This window comes from Colossoma macropomum, unplaced genomic scaffold (assembly GCF_904425465.1).
Source record: "Colossoma macropomum unplaced genomic scaffold, Colossoma_macropomum, whole genome shotgun sequence".
NCBI classification, from domain to species: Eukaryota; Metazoa; Chordata; class Actinopteri; order Characiformes; family Serrasalmidae; genus Colossoma; species Colossoma macropomum.
The window spans coordinates 58,995,533-59,016,991 of NW_023494792.1; the positions used below are offsets into that span (position 1 = coordinate 58,995,533).

Here is a 21,459-nt window from a genome sequence, read left to right on the forward strand (position 1 = left end):
TAGAACTGGATATGCTTTTTTATATTTCAATATGCCAGAAATCAGCCTTGTTCATATACAGGCCTGGCGTTTTGTGCATGAAAACTCTACATACATACATGGATCTCCAGACTTTTGCAATGGATCTCAAGTGCCAGGAGAAAGGAGGAAGCATATATTTATCAGAAAATGATAAAGAAGCCTCAACCGCTAAATATAATATCGGTTTCAGTATTTAGTGAGTCACTCTTTACCTTTATTCCAGCTTCCATTCTATTCAGGAGACTCACTTTCAGTTCCTCAAAGAATCTGCAGACACACCTCCAAAGTTCAGTCTTAGAAGCTGGTTGATCATTTTCTGAAGTAATCAAACACATTCAGCGATGTTGAGGTCTGAACTCTGGGGTGGTCAGTCCAATGTTCAGCTTCTTTGTTTGATGTGTCCGTCTCCTTTTCTCAGTGAGGTTCTTCTTGAACAGCTACACATCCTTTCAGACCCACAGGGCTGAGTCGTCTTCTCACAGTGGAAGGATGGACAGAAACACCTGTGGATGTTTTCAGATCTGATGCAGCTTGATTTTCTCCTCTCTCGGCTTTAAGTGCTATTTATCTGACGGGGCAGTTTTGGTGTCTACCAGGTCTTCCAGGTGGTTGTTAGGAGTCCCAATTTTTTTTTTTGTAGCTTTTAATCAACTTCAGTTTTGGAAATGGCACAAGTTAAATGCTGATATATTTGATATTGCACTGAATGTTGAAGGCTTTTGTGTAATTTTTTTCAGTCCAAAGAAAAACATGTATCTCTGTTTTTGTAGATGTTTAGTTTTCTGCTTCATTTGAATATGGGGGCTGTCCTTTACATTATTTAAATTTCATGATGAATGGACCAATAGCAATGCTCTAAAATCACCTGAAATAAAATATCTTCACACTGACTTACATTGAAACTAAACTTTGCCCTCTGCTGTAAGGTTACCAGTTTGGAGATTTTCTTTGGACAGCGATGATGTATTTCTGGCTTTATTCTGTCAATAAAAAATTAATAACTTGTACTTACAGGCAGTTTTGACTGGAAATTAAAGGAATGAAAGAGTGATGCATGACTTTTGCACAGTACTGTAGCCTAAGCTCTTTAACACACGCATAGTTTCACAGCAGCGTTGCAGGCAAATACACAGACAGAACTTTATCCTGATGTGCGGACTGATGCATTTTACAGGTTGACACACTCCTCCTCTCCTCATTGGGCTCTGTCAGTCAAACGGTGTCTGTTTGGTCTATTTTCTGACATTCCTTGAACTCGATAGCTCCCACCCCCACTCCTGGAATAACAAACAGAAAGGACAGATTTCTGGATGAGGACCAATGAAGCTGCCCTTCCCTGCGTTAACCATGTGCACAAATATCCATTACCACATTAGTAATGCCCATTTTGTGAAACATTTTAAGGGAATTTCCAAAAAGTCAGTAAAAGAAAATCTATCAGTGTTTCCATCAACTGCTGTTTTGCACAAATTCCTGAAGAGGATGTGACCATGCATGGCATATACAATGGAGGAATTCAAACCTTTATTAGCTCTCGGTAGAGCAGTTTTGACAGCCCTCTGTCAGCTGTTCATGGTTGTAGCCCCAACAGTTCAGAGATGCCAGGCAGAGCGGGCAGCAGCCTGTTTAATGAGGGCTAAAGTCACTGTCCCACTTCAACGTCACCCACCGGAACCCTGTGAATTCTACCAGGGCCAACAGTTCTAACAGTGGTGCATTAACACTAGACTTTTCTTCCTATTTAGTCAACTGTTATTTAAAAAATCTGTTTACATCACCTTTTTAACATTTCCTCTTTACTGATTAACCAGCATTTCCATGTAAATACTGTGATAATTAGGCTTTTTTTCCTGTTTTTTTCAGGTTTTCAGGGATTCAGGTTTTTTATGTGCATTTTCATAATTTGCATATATATATTTTTTTAATTTGGGCATAATTAAATCGTTAAGATGTTAACAAATCATAACGGTTTCCATTCTAGAGTCAGGATTGCTCACAGTGGTGGTGATAGGAACCAGAAGTCTGAAGAGTTTAATGCCTCTAAAAGCTCCTTCACAGAACATTATCACATGTCGTGAATATGAATATGCTTCGTAAAGCCCGAGACATTGTTTTTTGGCCTAAAACAGAGGCCACTAATAGGCGGACCGCAGTCTGAGTCTGGACCAAGACGCTGTCCTATGCGGACCTGGACCTATAACCGATAAACTATGGAGAATTATTTAATTTCAACGGGTTGGTCCTATTTTAATCGGCGTAACTTTTCTAGCCTTTCCGGTAGCTTTAGCGGCCGGGAAACTCACAGACCAATCGCATACGTTATATATATCACACGTGACGCTACTCAGCCAATCAGATCTGTGGAGATCATTATGAGGAGCACTGAGACTCCAGTGAGTGACGCACACACGGGGAGGGACAGGGCGAGAAACAGCAGTCGGAGAAGAAAGTGAGTCAGAGGGAGGTTATTTCACACGGCTGCTCTAAAAACAGAAAACTGACAATAAATGTTGTTGAAATATCACTAAATTGCACTTTATTTAATTTGATATTCAGTTGTTGACTGTATAAGATGTTGATATACCTACTAGGCTGCTTCAGTAAACAGTATATGGCACTGATCATGATGCAAGTTAGACATTGTGATGTTCCGGACATTTGCTTGGGCACATTTTCTCTAACTGGACCTTATTGAATTTTAATTAAATACCCCTGGCCTAAAACCTTTTTTAAAAAGCCTTTTATGGTGCAGAGGGACATGGAGGTCATTGTGGGGCACAATAGTCCCCAAACAAAACATTTACTCCCATTTTCCATCATCAACATTACATATAAAAACTCAGTAGACTCATGTCGGCTCACTGGTGGTTTTGAATAGTAAATAAATTGGCTGTATTTGCTTTGTAGACTCTGCCCTCCTATCACTACCACTGTAAAGAAATCTCTACAATGGATGATTTCACACCAAACCTGATGGCTTTGTTTACATCAGTGATCATTGGACTCTCCTTTAAGTGAGATGTAGCGGTATCAGGTCATTATTCCATGCAATAAGCAATCTGTGATCCACCCCGAAGGCTTGGATACAAATCCCTTTGGCAGAAACGTTCCTTATTTACCGAGGTGGCTCCTAGGTTTTCTCAGAAGTAAACAAAGGATTATGAATGAATTGTTTATATGGTGTATTCTAAGCAGTGTGGGTCTGCTGTCGTTGTGTGGCAGGGCGGGGTACGTGTTGTGGTTGCGGGGATGTGCTTGGCACGGTTTGGGCTTGTGTTGTGGCTTGGCATGGACGCCGTGCCCTGGGCACTTGCATGGCAGCGGTGGATGTGTTTCAGAATCCAGATCGTCATGGGCCACAGGGCTTTGAGTTCCTGGAGAGAGACAATCTGCCAGGTGTGCCTGAGACCAGCTTCATCGCAGCACACAAACACATACACAATAACAAGGCTTCTCATACCATCCTTTATTGCTCGGTCCTTGAATACGGCGAAATGTAAAATATGATTATATACGATCCGTGTAGTGTGTAATGTAATTTTTTTCTTTTGTCTGAAACTGTTTAGCAGCGTCCTTTACGTTGTCTCGTGCACCCTTAGAAAATTTCCCTTATGAATCGAATAAATCATCAGTTTCTCTGGCGCGTCTAACTTTAAATGAACTGTTTTGCATGTTTATGTAACATTAATCAATACGTTTTACCCAAGAGCCAACTCGGATAACTGCATTATTTAAACATGGTGCATGAACTCATTCAACATCAGAAACACAATTAAAGCCGAGCTGAAGGGGAACTGGAGGCCAGAATAATATTTGATTCATAACCGAAGTGATGGGGCCATCGGAGCAAAGAAAATGAACTTATAATTAAGATTGCTGCGTTACATTAAATCTACACATCGTCAAATTATATATTTTTTTTTCTTCCAAGAAATCACAGAGTCCTGCTCTCTGAATGATCACGGACACTCCGTGCCAGACAGAATATTAATGGACGCGCTTATTCACACTTAAACTCCAGTGGGTAAAGAACTCAATGTGGTGATTTATGAATAAGATACCGGCTTCATTTTGTATTCAGATTGAGCGCAGTGTTATTGTCTGTGAGGTGACTTACTGCACGCTGTGGAGAGCATGTACAGGGATCTGTAATGGAGTGACACAGCGAGAGGCTAGCGGTTATGTGTGGAGATGATGATGATGATGATGATATTAATGATATACTGACGCCCTCGGGGAGAAACTCTTACTGAAAAAGAGACGAGAGGAGGTCATTAAGGAGATAGTGTGAAAATGAGAAGAGCAGGATTTAGAGAAAGAGAGAAGCTAGAAGGGTTTGGGGCCAAACTACCTGTAAAAACAAGCCACTCGTGCCTAAAGGTGAAGTTACCCATGATGCTGCTGTTGTTTTTACTGCACTTTGTCAGCATGTCTCTGCCCTGCCCCTGAAATTCCTAATACATGACATATACGGTCGTATGCATGTTTTCTGAGTGAAAATAAGTGAACATGTTCTCTACAGGGAACACGCTTCTGCACATTTTAATGCACAGTTTATTTGTTGAATTTAACATATTGGGGAAAAATAAAACATACACTGATCAGGCATAACATTATGACCACCTCCTTGTTTCTACGCTCATTGTCCATTTTATCAGCTCCACTTACTATATAGGTGCACTTTGTAGTTCTACAGTTACAGACTGTAGTCCATCTGTTTCTCTGCATACTTTGTTAGCCCCCTTTTACCCTGTTCTTCAGTGGTCAGGACCCCCATGGACCCTCACAGAGCAGGTACTATTTGGGTGGTGGATCATTCTCAGCACTGCAGTAACACTGACGTGGTGGTGGTGTGTTAGTGTGTGTTGTGCTGGTATGAGTAGATCAGACACAGCAGTGCTGGAGTTTTTAAACACTGTGTCCACCCACTGTCCACTCTATTAGACACTCCTACCTTGTCAGTCCACCTTGTAGATGTAAGGTCAGAGACAATAGCTCATCTGCTGCTGCATGGTTTGTGTTGGTCATCCTCTAGTCCTTCATCAGTGGTCACAGGACGCTGCCCACAGGACACTGTTGGCTGGATGTTTTTGGTTGGTGGACTATTCTCAGTCCAGCAGTGACACGGAGGTGTTTAAAAACTCCAGCAGCACTGCTGTGTCTGATCCACTCAGACCAGCGCAACACACTAACACACCACCACCACGTCAGTGTTACTGCAGTGCTGAGAATGATCCACCACCCAAATAGTACCTGCTCTGTGAGGGTCCATGGGGGTCCTGACCACTGAAGAACAGGGTAAAAGGGGGCTAACAAAGTATCAGAGAAACAGATGGACTACAGTCTGTAACTGTAGAACTACAAAGTGCACCTATATAGTAAGTGGAGCTGATAAAATGGACAATGAGTGTAGAAACAAGGAGGTGGTCAGAATGTTATGCCTGATCGGTGTAAAATGTGGCCTGTGCTAAAGTTACAGCATTTTTTTCATGTTGTGTTTTACTTTTTACAATAAAACAGGAAATTGTGCACTGAATATTTAAATTTGTTCCCTCATGTTCACTTATTTTCACTTAGAAAATCAACTAAACGTATCATTTGACCAACGACGTTCAAACTTTGGCATAGGTCCTTCAAAGAGAGAGAGAAGGCTCTCAATAGCTGTAATATTCTCTTGCCATTCTTTCTTTACCCTCGCAAATGTGCTGATCCCAGTGCGCGTGATTGTTTTCTCCTTCACATTAAACTTGAATTTAATCAAAGCGCACTTTAACAACAGAACGGATGACTTCAGGGATTCTGAGGCACTAAAAACAGCAATTAGTGGTTAGCTTATAAAGGCCTGCCCAGTTAATATTCCCAGGCTGATTAGCCATTATCAGCTTTGTGCTGGAGTTAGCTGTTTGATGATGTTATAATAGTGCCATTAAATGGCATTGAGTGTTTTTTGAAAGATAAGGCCCCAGACCAGGGCCAAGTGGATTTTGCTGCCAATCATCCAGTGATCCTCTCTGCTGTTCAAGGCCCAAAAGCGCTGGCCTTCAGCCAGGCTCAAAAGTCTGACCATATTACAGTGTTTAGTAACTCTATCAGCTTCATTTGCTAAGCTAAATAGCCAGCATTGAATGTGTGTGAGTCTGATTTATTGCTGCAGGAGCTCCTCTGGCTCCTCTAGCGCTGTCTCTCTACCATGGTAGTGATATTCATCACTTTTTTCACTCTTTCAAACAGAGCCTGTTCTGTTCTCTGCAGTCCTTCAACCAGGCTTGGCTTTGTGCATCAGGTCGGTGTACCTTGGCAGCATCAGCACAATGCCAGTGAGGCTTGATGATAAAGTGGGACTAGAAAGTCGTCTCCACAAGCATTTGTCAAGCATCTGTCCCTTTCTCTAGGCCTGTTGTTCCTTTGACTATAGATGGGCTGTAATAACATAATAAGACTCTTCTGATCAGACAGGTAAGTGGATTATGTGCTTGTCTAACAAAAACTCTTGTCCTGGACAGGAGAACATGTTAATGTCAAGCCCTGCTTGACCCTCTCAGTGCAAGCAGTCAGTTGATTAGGGAAACAGAGGAAAACGCCCCCCTTAAGAACAGTGTCCATTTACTGTAAAGCTAAAGCATATCTGTGCATGGGTTTGGCATATTGTTACTGTCAGAGCAAAACCTCCAAAATCTCCAAAATTTCTAAAATCTCCAAAACTTCCAAAACCTACAAAACTTCCAAAATCTCCAAAACTTCCAAAATCTCCAAAACCCCCCAAACCTACAAAACTTCCAAAATCTCCAAAACCCCCAAAACCTACAAAACTTCCAAAATCTCCAAAACCCCCAAAACCTACAAAACTTCTAAAATCTCCAAAATCTCCAAAACTTCCAAAATCTCCAAACTTTCCAAAACTTCCAAAAACTCCAAAACTTCTAAAATCTCCAAAACATCCAGAACCTCCAAAACTTCCAAGATCTTCAAAATCTCTAAAACTTCCAAAATACCCCAAATATACAAAACTTCCAAAATATCCAAAATCTCATAAACCTCCAAAATCGCCAAACTTTCCAAAACTTCCAAAAACTCCAAAACTTCTAAAATCTTCAAAACATCCAGAACCTCCAAAACTTCCAATATCTTAAATCTCCAACACATCCGAAATCTTTAAATTCTCCAAAACTTCCAAAATACCCAATATATACAAAATTTCCAAAATCTCTAAAATCTCAAAAATCTTCAAAATCTCCAAAATCTCCAAAATGGCAACCTTACAGGAAACATTCTTAACTTTGCAAAAAAATAAAAAAGACATAAATTTGTCATTAATCAAGGTATAACACTAAATATATTTTATAGTCTCCATCAATTTATATGTTCTTAATTCCACTTAATTTAATAGGATATGAAAACAAACCAATGATAGAAAAACAGAAACATTTGAAGTGACAAAGTTTATCAAAGTTGACAAAGATGAAAATCTTAGTAAACAGTTGTTTGGAGCATTACGCTAAAGGGGGGTATTTCTTGGGGATTTCATGGTCCAAAGGTCTTACTTTACACTTTCATGTCAGAAGAAAAAAAAAGTTTCGAGTCATATAAATCCCAGGAATACCATCAAAAAGATGAAAATTCAGGATTAGTTTAAACATAGCTGTCAATAAATGTGTGGAGTTTAGGTTTGGCCCCATATTTTGTTTTGGGGTCGGGGGGCATCTTATCCTGGCGAGCTTCTCCTCCCAATTTACTGAACTGTTGCTCTTCAGGGTCTTTTCCTCTGACTGTCTTGCATCAGCGTAGTAATAGAAGTTAGTTATCCTGCTGATCTAAAATAAAATGCTTAAGACTGAAAAAGAGAGGTGTAAACAATAGTTAAGCTGGTTTTGTCACCAACAGAATGATATTAAACTCAAACTAAATGTTTATCTTGAAAAGCAAGTTATAAGTATGTTCAGTGTTCATAATCAAACAAATAAATGGATCATCCAAATCCACTGAAATTCAGGGTAACACTTTCTATGAATATCGCCTTTGTAAGCATCTATAAACACATTTATAACATGTTATAATGTATTCATAAGGCATTATAAACATGGTTATAAATATTTATAAAAAAAGAATGACACTGGATTACACTTTATAGCCATGTTTATTATACATTATGCAGTGTTAATATAATGCATTATAAATAGTGTTAATAACATGTTATAACGTCAGTGCCAAAGAAGTCAGTCCCAGCTTGGAGAGTGTAAAGTAAAGACAAATACCAAGCTAACGGTGGTGTACATTACCTTTCCCACATTGGGTAAAACACTGATGGCAGCTCTAGTTTAAACTCTGACATCTGAAGCCTGTAATGTGCTTTACTGTGAATGTTTTAGTGTTTCAGTAAATCCTTCAGTAAATACTTCAACTTGAAGCCTCACTCTGAACACTGGAGGAGGCTTTAGTACCGTACGCTTCACTTTACTTAGAGCAGACAAATACGACTTATGAGCTCTTATAATTTGTTATGAACAGTACTTATAATGTATTATGGTAACAATTCATAATGCATAATAAACATGGCTATAACGTATAGTGCATTTTTTATAAATATTTATAGCTATGTTTATAATGTCTTATGAATGCATTATAACATGTTATGAATGTGTTTATAGATGCTTACAAAGGCGACATTCATAGAAAGTGTTACCAAATTCAGCTTCTCCCCAACAAGGTGACAGACCTGAATGTTAAATGCTAAGCAGACACAGATCAGATACGGTGGCTCTCGTTTCAGTTTTCAGCACTGCTGCCTATCCTTGTACCTCTGTGTGTATTTTAAAAAGAAAGAAGGGTCTCAAAGTGTCTCTGGAGTTTTTAAACAGCACAAACTTCTGTAAAAGTTAGATGAAAGGAGGGGAGATTGCTGCCATGTCCTTCAGCTAGCATGCTCCTCTCCCAGAGACAAAGCCAGTTTCCCCTCGGTCCACAAACCTCACAGCCAGCAGGATTTATGGCCTTCCTGGCGCCCTGTAGCGCCTGCTAACCCGGAGCCCCCCGCAACATGAAAGAGTGACTCTGCAATGGCTAGCAGGCTTCCACACACCTGTGGGCCAGTCTGATCTCCCTTCAACTCGTAACCCGTTCACTCTCCCCCTCTCACTTCGCCCCTTTCTCTCATCCACAGCCGCGCTACGCTGTCGTCTCAAGCGCCACTTAAAAGACTTTAAATCAAACAAGGTGTTCCACTGTATCGCTAAACCTGAGATGTGATATTGAGGTTTTAGAAGAAGCCATAAATTGTGCTAAGACCACCCCTGGCTTGGGTAAGGAGTGTTCCCACAGACGGTGTCAGGGACATTGAATGTGGAGCTCAGGGGTTTAAAAATAACTACAAAAGTAGTTACGTTTGATTTTTGGCACAATTCGTTCTGCTTAGTGAATAATGTTGGTTTTTAATCCAAGAAAGATTTTAAATTAGTTTTTCAATGTTACTGTATCGTCTGTATACTTACATGTAGAGCAGAAGCTGGTAGGAGAGCCTAAATCTCAAGTCAAAGTATTGTTATTTAAATGAAATAATGACTAAAATCAAAGTAAAAGTAGCTTCAAAATACTTGGAGTGAGAAACGATTAAATTAAGAGACTCTTCAGGTACTGAGTTTCATGTAGCACTGTAGAAGTACTTCTTACTACATTCAGCATCTCTCAGGATAGTAAGTAAAGTTACGCTCTGGTCTTCACTTTTTGGAATCCACTTCGTCTATGTACGCTTGTGTGCAAAAGTTTTGGCGCCTCTGGTCATATTGGAAAAAGTAAATATAAAATATGGCCTGTGTGAAAGATATGGCCCATTTAATATTTTAGTTTTTTTTAAATATGTTAACCACAGCAAATACAAACTTTTTTTGCTTAGAAAATCAAAAAAAAATTGTCATTTTTTTTTTTAAGACTGTATTATTTTTAGATTTTTATTTCTGCTTTAATTTTGATATTTTTGTAATTTCTTTGTTTTGATTACTTTTTTAATTCTCTCATTTCTTTATCTAATTTGGAGTGCATATTTTCTTTTCTTTTTAAGATTTGAATTTACATTTTTAAGGTTTTGAATCATGTCTTGGTTCTTTGCAATGCACATTTTTAGTGTATATAAAGTGTATATATTTTATTTATTCCTTGTTTTACACTTTGTTGTATGTCTCACTAGTTTTATTCGGAAACCAGACACAGTCTCAGCAGGGCTCCTCTGCTTAAATAAATAAGGAAAATTATTTGGTATATTTATTATTAGAGGGATTTTTGGCAGCCTAACATCACTATTGGCTGATTTTCGTAACAGACTGTTTGTGCAGCCCTACTCAGTAATAAAGCATCTGATTCAATTGTATTAATTGTGAATCTAAAATATTAATTCCAGCTCTGAAGACTAAAACATGTAACATGTGTATCTGCATCTGTGCTCTTCTGCTTGCTCTTCAAGATTTCCAGTTGACCACAACATTTATTTATGGAAAAGTCTGGAAGGGATCCAGGTCTCAAAAACAAATACAGCCCTAAAAGTCACGTATTAGGAAATATAGGCTGTATTTGACTTATTTTGGAATCCTTTTTATCTAAAATAAGACACCAGAAACACAAAATGGAACTAATTTGACAGACTAAATTATATCTGAGGAAAACAGGTTCTTCATAAATACCCATGAATATAAGTACTAATGTTTGCGGATAGTCAGAAAGCAGCAAATCCAGCTGAATCCTCCTTCAGAACTGAGTGAATGAAAGTAGTTACTGCCCGTCTCTGATCACGCATCATGTGTAGCTTGTGTTCCTGAATGCATGCTGTACTGGATAACATCTGCAGATGATGGTCCTGTGCTTGACCTGTGACCCCGGGGTCAGGACAGTTTTTTAGCCTGTCAGGTCTTTAAGTGTGACCTGGGCTTGTTGAGTTATAGTGTGTCATGAGTGACAGCTGGAAAGCACCAATAAACTCTCTCTGCATTCCAGTGATGGGCTGTTAAAGTTGACCTCAGTTACCACTCTCACTTTTTAAACATGGCGGCCAGCACATCCCCTATCAGCTTTTAGTGTGTGTGTGTGCGCCCCCTCGTTCAGAGGTGCTGTCCTGGGTTTATGTGAGTGTACAGGCCTTTAAACAGCTGTGTGTTAGGAGTACACACTAGGTCCAGCCTCACTGACCTTGATGTAGCTGTACACCCAAAGTGGTTGTGATGTGAAGAGCGGTTTGATGTGAAATGGTTTACTGTAAAGAAACTTACAGTTGCAGATTTCTTTACAGTGGTGGTGATAGGAACCAGGGGTCACCATGTGTACAACACTATTGAGTGTTGAGTATTTACTATTGAGAACCACTAGTGAACTCGCACGTGTCTTCTGAGATTTATATGTAATGATGATGATGGTAAAATAGTGGCAAGTAAGTTTTCTTTGGGGACTATTTTGCCGTCACCCTGGATGTACCTCATGTTTTAGCCCAAATCTTATCTCAAAACTATCATAAAAACAGAGTCTCAGGCTTTAGGCGGAGTACTCATAAACATTTCATGCAGTAGCTTTCTGTGAGGGAGCTTTTAGAGGTGGATGTCTGGTTCCTATCACCACCACTGTGAACAGTTCTGACCCTGTGAATTCCTCTAGAGTAGAGCGTTTCACACCAAACCACTCTGAATGACTTTGTTCTCATCGTAACTGTTGAATTATGTAGATAATTTGGAAAAATCCCGTCTAAAGACTTTCAGTCACACCTTTAGGTTAGGAGGTTTTGTAAAATGCATAGAATTTGGATGTTATTGGTCAATCTGCTATAGCTTATAAACAGATTTTCTAACCTAGTTTTGCTCGTCGTAGGACTGCATGATATGGATAAAATGGCATAATACAATTATGTTGTGGTTATAATACCTTTCAGTTTGAAAGTTGTAAGGTTTGAAGGGTTTCCAAATGGTAGCCAAAGCTTAAAGCCATTCAGCACACCTCCAAGTGAAATTATGTAGAAGTCTTATTGGTTAGTATGCACAAAGCCAAACTGACAAAATTCAATACAGCAATTATGTTGATATGTTTCAGTTAAAAAGGTTTGGCGACCCCCTGACATGACGTGCACTCCCACAGACTGGCCTACATTATTTTATGCAAGGTTATTTACATTTATTAGGTTATGTAAATGCCTTGATTAACTGAAACTTTGTTGAAGTATAACTATATGGAAGAGATATAGCCGAAAAACAAGAATGAAAGAAAAAATTAAATGGTCAACGGTGTGCTAAGATAGAAAAAATGAGTTTAGAAAAAGATGGTAAGACATAAGAAGATGAAGAAATGCAAAAAAGCCATATATCAAAACTTTGGTTAGTAAAATCAGGTTCAGTTGTAGTAAATCAAAGCCTGTAAGATATATATTTCTGTATATATATAGATAGCGGTCTAGTACCTCTTAAGTTATACTTTTTTTAATCTTTACCTTTGTTATTTTTGTGCTTTTTATGTTCTGTGGATTCCTGTCTATTTGTTTTTATTCCCTTATTATTTTATATATATTTTTTTTTTACTTTGAAGTGCATATTTTAATTATTTTAAGACATGTTTAAGGCTTTAAACATTGACCTTTTTCCAAGTAATTTTGAGCCATTTCTTTTGGTCGGTTCATCATTAAATTTACACACAATGTAAAGACCAACAGGTATTTTCAAATTATGAAAAAAATGAAAAACAAAAACGGAGAGACAGTGTTTGTTCCTATAGCGAAATAATTACTTGGTTTGACTTTGAAGGGCGTATGTTGAGTTATCTTCGATAGTTTCAAGTTACCCACTCGCCACTGTGAAGCACCTGAATCAACTGTAAACCCAGAAAAATAACAGTAACCAAACATTTAACCTCAGTATTTGAATTTGTGTTGGGAAGTAACACAAAAAATGGAAGGACATGTATAGCTCTGCAAGATCTTAAAAACATCAATGAAAGTTACAGACGTCAAATTCACCTGTACTTTGTTTAGGATTTTGGTGTAAATAAGACAAGATTCTTCATAAAGTGATGATTTATAAAGCAAACCAAAGATTTGTGCAGCTGTTCCACAAACTAGGCCCTCGCTGTCCTCGTCACTTCCCGCCATCTGAACTTTCAGTGCTGTCCACCATGATCTGGTGCAGCTCCTCTGCTGGATCCATGGGAAGCAGAAGCTACATTCCTCCTCTCTTTACAGACATTTACAGGGAGAAGAGAGGACGTAGATGGATGAAGGGGGCGGGGGGACAAATACTTTCTTGAAGGAGCCGAGAAACAAATCAATGCCCTCTAGCCCCCTGTTACTCGCTCTCCTCCTCCACACACTGACTTTCATACTTTCACTCTTTTTCGGCCGCACTCTTAGACCTGTTGCTGCAGATCCGCACTCCCTCTGAGCCTGCAGTCGGAGAGGTGTGTGCTTCATTCATTCCCACACCAGCCACACTCATGCGCTTCTTTCCGAAGCCTTTTCGGATCTTAAACCCGTCCGGAACATAACAGTGCATGGAGTTTCATCACTTGCTCTCAGAGAATTTTCCGCAGGAGGCTCATACGTGTCCGCTGGAGTTGTGTGTGGTTCCACTTCGGGATTGCATTGCCTGTAGCTTGGAGAGTGTGGATGGGGTGAGTTGAGACTCAGTTGGGTGCACTGCACTGTAAGTGTAATGAACGGCCATTCGCTTTTCACTGTCTGACTGCTCTTTAAAATTGGAGCCCACTGAATTCTCTTCACAGTGCCAGGTCTGTGCCAGCCCTCTCTCTGTCCCTCTGGACACAGGCCATTCACAGAGTGAGTGTCTAAGCATTGTAATTACTCTCTAAAGCTCATTATCCTGCTGTATCGCTCCTACACCCATACCATTTTTGGAGCCCCTAGACTCTTTGGTGTTTTTTTTATTTTTTTGGCATGGTTTGAAAACACCAGCTGTCCTTTACACTGTGTTCAAATGTTTTGATGATTGGACCAACAGAAATGGCCCATAATAACTTGAAACAAAGTCTGACTTCCATTCAAAGTTGAGTGTTTTTTCCTTCTCCTGTAAAGTTACCATTTTGGAGATTGCTATCTTTGTCAGACAGCGCCGATTTGTTTCTTGATAGAATAATTGTTGGGGGAATTCGTCTGGTGCTCACTGCCAAAGCCTGCAGCTGGAATAACCATGCAACCATGCTAATGCAGTGAAAGCGTTACACAGGGCACAGCCACTCTGCGCTAGTAATGTCTTCAGTTTGAGAGCTTTCGCTTAGTATTTTTTGTGGAACAGATGCTCAGTACATCAGTCAGGCTTTTGACCAAACCACAAAGAAAGTGCATTTCATTACTTTGGCGCTGTGCCTCCTGTTGCTCTTGCAAAACCACAAACATGAGAAATAATGGCGTGCATTGTGAGTAAGCGAAAAGGCCTTTTGACACTGTTTATGCCTATTGTGCATGTAAAAAACATGTTTTCTAGAACGTATTAATGTAATATCTTGTGCAATTTAATGCAAAAAATGTATTTAATGATGGTCGGCTTATCTTAGACTTCTGTGTGTGTATGTATGTGTCTATATGTGTGTGTGTGTGATGCTCCCACGCATTTAAGCAGCGTCTATGTGCGAGTTCAACAACCAATTTCACACCTACAGGGATAATCCTTTATGAAGTAGAAAAATGCCATTATGTAGAAATAGCTGACATGCAGAGGCGACTTGTAGAGTGTGCAGGGGAGAACTGAGGAATAGAGAGAGGGGGGACGACACAGGGACTTCTCTCTTTTTAATCCCCTCAAAGCCTCTATCCACTAACCTACAGCACATTCACCTTGCCTTCAGACCGCGCGGCGGCCTGCACTCGGGCGATTACATTGCGCGGTGTCGTACAAACATTATGAAGTTCCCTGCACGTCATTCGTTCTGGTAGACAACAGAGCCGTGGCTCTCTTAAAGGGGAATTCCACTGATTTTTCTAAATCTGTGCCTGGTGAAATGGTTAAGGTGTAAACAGAGTCGTTCAGAGTGGTTTGGTGTGAAACGCTCTGTTCTAGAGAAACTTACAGAGTCAGAATTGTTCACAGTGGTGGTGATAGGAACCAGACGTCCACCTCTAAAAGCTCCCTCACAGAAAGTTCTTGCATGGAATGAGTCTGAAAACTTCCTGATGCCTGAGATATTGTTTTATGCTAGTTTTGAGATCAGATTTTTGCATAAAATATATGTGGTTTTTGCACATTTAACATTAAATATGTGTTATCCTGTGAGGAAATATAGGATCACATGCTGATGAGACATTATTCACGTGTTTACTTGAAACACATGTTTTTGCACACTTTACATGTGAAGCATATCGCTGCTGTCAGAACAAAACCTCATATCTTCATTTTTCTGTTTTTGACATAATTTGAAAATACCTTTTGGTCTTTACATTGTGTATAAATTTCATGATGAATGGGCCAAAAGAAATGACCCAAAATTACTTGGAGAAAACTCTGGTTCCATTGACTTACATTAAAAGTAAAGTATGTTTTTTCCTTCTCCTGTAAAGTTATTGTTTTGGAGGTATGACATTTTGTTCAGACAGCAGTGATATGTGATTTTTCTGTAAGGGATGTTGGAGAGGTATGCGCAGGCTGTTGTAAGGCAAAATAATCCTAAAAGAAAATGTATTTTTTCAGATTTACCGCTGTTTTACCATCGTCAACCTTACATATCGTCCCTGTCAGAATAAAACCTTTCATCTCCAAAATGGTAACTTTACAGGAGAAAGAAAAAACGTTCTTAACTTTTAATTGAAGTTAATGTGGTGTGCAATTGTCCTGTATAACTCTAAATAATCACTGAAAAGTCAGAGGCGTTGGGTCGGGAGTTTTTCGGACCATGTTTTACACCTTCACGTATTAACGTCTCTCACACACGCTGTTAGAAATAAAGGTTCTGTGCTGGTACATTTTTCATTCGTCAAGGTACAAACAGTGTAAATGTTCCCTCAAAGGTACAACAATGGTTTTAAGGTCTGATTGTGAACCTTAAATAAGTTTATCCAGGTGAAAAGTTCGTATTTGTACCTTTTCATAACCGACAGAACAGTAAAATAAAAGCCTGGAGCCGAGACGGGGTGTGTGGAGTCAGTACAACTTAGAAAATATAATCTCAATGGATTATTGGACAGTTATGTTCCCTGACTAAAGGTACTGAGATGTACTACCCCAGTGACCAGAGGGGTCCTGCCCCAGTGACAGTTTAGCATCTTTATTTCTGAGAGCGCAGACTCAAAAAGAAGGTCTGGCTCGTCGTTTAGTTCTCAAATGCAAAATCAACATTATACAGGCGACAATTGTAGATAATTCGCACACATCCTCTGAATACACGTCCTTCACTCAGTCAGGTTTTGACTTAGTTCTCTTTGAACTCTCTTTCAACACTCTTGTAATCATTAGATTCAGATCTTCAGACTTCAGGTCTTCTGGATTTTCTGCTATGAGTGTTGTATCATCTACATATTTAAGGTTATTTATGTTCTTCCACACATTCTGAATCCTCAATTATCTTTTCCAAGTCCTGCTTCTCTAAATATGTTCTGCATATAGGTTGAGCATGTATGGTGATAGAATGCAGCCTTGTCTAGGTCCTTTGCCAGTGTGGAACCAGTCTGTCGGTCCATTTTCTGTGCGGAATTTGGCTTGTTGATCAGCATAGAGGTTCCTCATTAGAATGAGAAGATGCTCTGGTATTCCCTCTTTCCTGAGGACATTCTACGCTCTCAAAAATAAAGGTATTAAACGGTCACTGGGGCAGTGCCTCTCTTGTCAATAACTTTTAATTGAAGTTAATGTGACAAGATTTTTTAAAAGTCATTTAGCACCATTTCTTTTGGTCCATTGATCATGAAATTACACAATGAATAACACAATGCAAAGGGCTACTGAAGCGTTCAAATTGTGCAAAAAAGTAAAATTGACAAAAATTGCGTCTGAGTCTGTAAAAATATCGTCTGCGTCAAAAATATCTGAGTCTGTAAGTTTCTCTACCGCAAACCATTTCACATCAGAGCAGAAATTCTGACAGATGGGAAAGTGAAGCAACATCAGAACTTCGTGTTCACGATTAGATCCTCAATCCCTGCTGTATAAGAACATGAGGATTAACATGCAGGGGCAGGACTGACTTTCGCTGGTATGTGAACGTGGAGCCCCAGAGCTCTCCAGCAGCTTTCTACACCATCTGCGCTCTGGAAACCAGTGAATAAGACTGAAAAAACATCTCAGACTATTAAAGGCCAAGTCGAGAAATGCCAGGACAGCACCACTGCTGCTACAGATCTGGCTCTGAGTTTACCAATGACTGTTGTAGTGCATGGAAAGGACATTGTATGATTTACAAGCTACAGTCCTATAGCTGTGTTGTGTTACTGCAGTACCAGTACTGGCAGCTTCTGATTGGGGCTTTAATCAGACGCAGCAGTTTTCTGCTCCATCTGTGAGCTGGAAACCATTGAATGGAAGCAAAATCTTTCAGTTACTTTGCATATATGTGGCAAAGAAGTCCAAGACAGAGCTTGTCAAAATCCTAATTATGTATTAAGGCTGTCCAATTCAGTAGAAAGGCTTTTCATATTTAATACACAGTGATGAGACTCTGTTAAATACGTGATGAAACATTTACATTCCGGTTTCTTTGCGCAGACTGTTGCAAACTTAATGTGTATTTTAGATTAATATATTTCAATCTTTAACCTACAGTTTTCCATTCTGCTATAGTGAGACATCTGATGACCACGGTTTCCCTGACAGACAGGTTCTTTGTTCACAGAATCTACAGTCAGCAAGTTTTTATTAGCATATGGCCTTAAGGCCCATCACCCATCATCCTGAGATTGTAGAATTCAGTGCCTTCGAGGCAGGAGAAGCACAAACAGATCATGACTCATCGTTTTCCCTAATATACTCCCAGAGGGCGTGCTAACTTTGAATTAGTTGCATAGTATGTTACTGAATAGATGGACCAAAAATAGAAGTTTTATACCAATATAAATATGATTAGTACGAAGGAACTGGTTAGCCCCTTAAAAAGCCAGCGCCGATCGACAGGCCCAAAGTTTTATTACACACGTCTATAACCTCAGAATAGCTCAGCCAGTTTGCACTGAAGTCCCTTTAGTTACTGAATAATAAGCCTTAGTATGTTATAAGCCTGGGATTTTAAGGGGTTATATTGATACCTGCCATGGTCCGTTAGTAGGACGTCTCCATAGCAGTTAGTAACAGTTCATTTAATGCCACCTGGTTATAATGTTTTATCCAAGGACCTTTCTATATGTGTTGTGGGCAGCTGACACTTAATGTTACATCTTATACAACCTATTAAGATCAGACTTAAAGCTGCACTATGTAAGATTTTTTGTTAAAACTGAAAGAAGTTGCATTACTAAGACAGGAAAAGGGAAAACAGGCTAAACTATGGTGTGCAAGTCACCCTGTGTAACTCTAAGTACTCATTTAAAAGTCAGAGACGTTGAGTCGGGAGTTCTTCGGGCCACACTGTACACCTTTACGTATTAACGTCTCACACACACACTGTTAGAAATAAAGGTTCTGTGCAGGTACATGTTTTGTTCATCGAGGTACAGGCAATGTAAATGTTCCCAACGGTCCAACTGTGCCTCTTAAATAAGTTTTTCCAGGTGAAAAGTTCGTATTTGTATCTTTTCATAACCGAATGTTTTAAAACAGAGCAGTAAAATAAAAGCCTGGAGACGAGACGGGGTGTGTGGAGTCAGTACAGCTTAGAACATATCATTTCAGTGGATTATGGTTCAGTTATGTTCCCTCCCTCAAATTCCCTCAGTCAGATTTTGACTGAGTTCTCTTTGAACTCTCTTTCAACACACTTGTAATCATTAGATTCAGATCTTCAGACTTCAGGTCTTCTGGATTTTCTGCTATGAGTGTTGTATCATCTACATATTTAAGGTTATTTATGTTTCTTCCTCACATCTGAATCCTCAATTATCTTTTCCAAGTCCTGCTTCTCTGATTATGTTCTGCATATAGGTTGAGCATGTATGGTGATAGAATGCAACCTTGTCTAGGTCCTTTGCCAGTGTGGAACCAGTCTGTTGGTCCATTTTCTGTGCAAAATGTGGCTTGTTGATCAGTGTAGAGGTTCCTCATTAGAACGATGGTATTCCCTTTTTTCCTAAGGACATTCTATGCCCTCAAAAATAAAGGTACTAAACTGTCACTGGGTCAGTACCCCTCTTGTCACTGGGGTGGTTCCCTCAAGGGTCCATCTCAGTACCTTTAGTCAGGGAACATAACTGAACCATAATCCACTGAAATGATATGTTCTAAGCTGTACTGACTCCACACACCCCGTCTCGTCTCCAGGCTTTTATTTTACTGCTGTTTTAAAACATTCGGTTATGAAAAGGCACAAATACGAACTTTTCACCTGGAAAAACTTATTTAAGAGGCAGAGTTGGACCGTTGGGAACATTTACATTGCCTGTACCTTGATGAACAAAACATGTACCTGCACAGAACCTTTATTTCTAACAGTGTGTGGGTGAGATGTTAATACGTAAAGGTGTACAGTGTGGCCCGAAGAACTCCCGACTCGACGCCTCTGACTTTTAAACGATTACTTAGGGTTACACAGGGTGACTTGCACACCATATTTTAGCCTGTTTTCCCTTTTCCTGTCTTAGTAATGCAACTTCTTTCAGTTTTAACAAAAAATCTTACATAGTGCAGCTTTAAGTCTGATCTTAATAGGTTGTATAAGATGTAACATTAAGTGTCAGCTGCCCACAACACATATAGAAAGGTCCTTGGATAAAACATTATAACCAGGTGGCATTAAATGAACTGTTACTAACTGCCATGGAGACGTCCTACTAATGGACCATGGTAGGTATCAATACAGTTGTGCCTTAAAAGCACTGTTGTACCTTTGAGGGAACATTTACAGTGTTTGTACCTTGATGAACAAGAAATGTACCTGCACAGAACCTTAATATCTAACAGTGTAAAATTTAAATAGTCGAAGGCTTTGCTGTGGTCACTGAAACACATTATTATTGTTTTCAGGTATTCCATAGCTGGACAACCCATGTTTGCTTTTCAGAGGTTTTGTGCTGTATGTTTGCCAAGTCTTTATAATATGTGCAGCATCCAAGACTACAGAGAAAATACACATAAGAGGCTTTAGTTGGGCCGGAAAGCAGAGCTATAACTCTGTCTTCCTCTTTTCATCTGTGTCCTATGAGAACACAGTAAACTGAGCACTGATGTATTGAATCTCAATGGTAGCATTTCATTGTCCTCGTTGCGTTTTTCCCTCAGGCCCTGATCAAATACACATCAGTAGATCCATCACTGTCACATTTGCCTCTGATAATATTCATAGTTTTCCTGTGTTTTCCTGGTTTTCCTAGAACGAAAAGAAAAGTAATAATGTTGCTTGCGTATTCTCGTGCTGTCACGGACACGTTTAGCGCTTTTTAAGTGAGATAGTTCGGCCGTTGCAATTTCTTTTGTATGTTATTTCATGCTAACAATCTCTACATGCTGTTAAATGTATAGTACTGCTTCTGTTTGGTTCTCATATCTCGACCGGCACTCACCACAAACGCATTGCCAAGCCCAGGGAGGATGAATATGCTACATGATAAAAGCGTAATTGACTGAGATTACGATGAAAAAGTTATGCACCAGATTGAGAACTTTATTTGACAGCATTTTCTCTGCATATAGTATTGTGATATTGATCTCTCTCTCTCTCTCTCTCTCTCTCTCTCTCTCTCTCTGTCTGATAAAGGAGCGCAAGAGTCACAGCTGAATAAAGCGAAGCTGAGCCCCGTCACAGAATATCAGGCCAGAAAAGAGGAGCTGCTGGAGGAGAGATAAGAGCGGGAGGAGAGGAGAGGAGAGAGAGAGCGAGTATGGATCATTGCTGTGTGTGGATCTTGCTCCTGTCCCTTCCTCTCTCCTGTCAGAGTGCGTCTTCACAAGCTGAAGGTATGAGGCTGATTCATGCGTGTTTACTGAACACGCTAACCGCGTTTCTTTCAAAGACGAGGGCAGCACCTTTTCACCCAAAACCCTTTTTAATACAGGTATACGCAAAAGTCTGAACAACCCCCATAAGATTACAGACGCGTGCAAAATGACGTTTTGTTGATTTTCTGAGTGAAAAGAAGTGAACACATCCTCTACTGAGAACACACGTCTGCTCATTTCAATACACAATCACAGTTTATTTGCTGAATTTAACATTTTGGAACAAAATCAAACTAGAAATGTGGCATGTGTAAAGGTTATGGCACGTTTTATATGTTTTATGTTTTATTTTTCTTCCCATTATATTAATGTCAGGAAATGAATAGAAATTGAGCACTACAGTTAGCAGAAAAATGGCATATGTAGATGTGTTCACTGTAGAGAATGTATTAACTTATTC

At 39.6% G+C, this 21,459-nt stretch overlaps 1 protein-coding gene across 5 annotated transcripts in view; it reads left to right on the forward strand.

Moving 5' to 3' along the window:
- Positions 1–13,208: 13,208 nt before the first annotated feature.
- The window catches only part of col7a1l (collagen type VII alpha 1-like), a 161,684-nt gene continuing 153,433 nt past the window's right edge, over positions 13,209–21,459 (forward strand). For 3 of the 5 annotated variants that reach the window (XM_036577678.1, XM_036577681.1, XM_036577682.1), the window contains exons 1-2: positions 13,210–13,644; positions 20,818–21,017. In XM_036577678.1, the coding sequence (XP_036433571.1) occupies positions 20,942–21,017 (76 nt within the window). In that variant the 5' untranslated portion in view covers positions 13,210–13,644; positions 20,818–20,941. Of the gene's footprint in view, positions 13,645–13,755; positions 13,811–20,817; positions 21,018–21,459 lie in introns of all 5 variants that reach the window. The other 2 variants (XM_036577679.1, XM_036577680.1) reach the window with 2 other exon arrangements.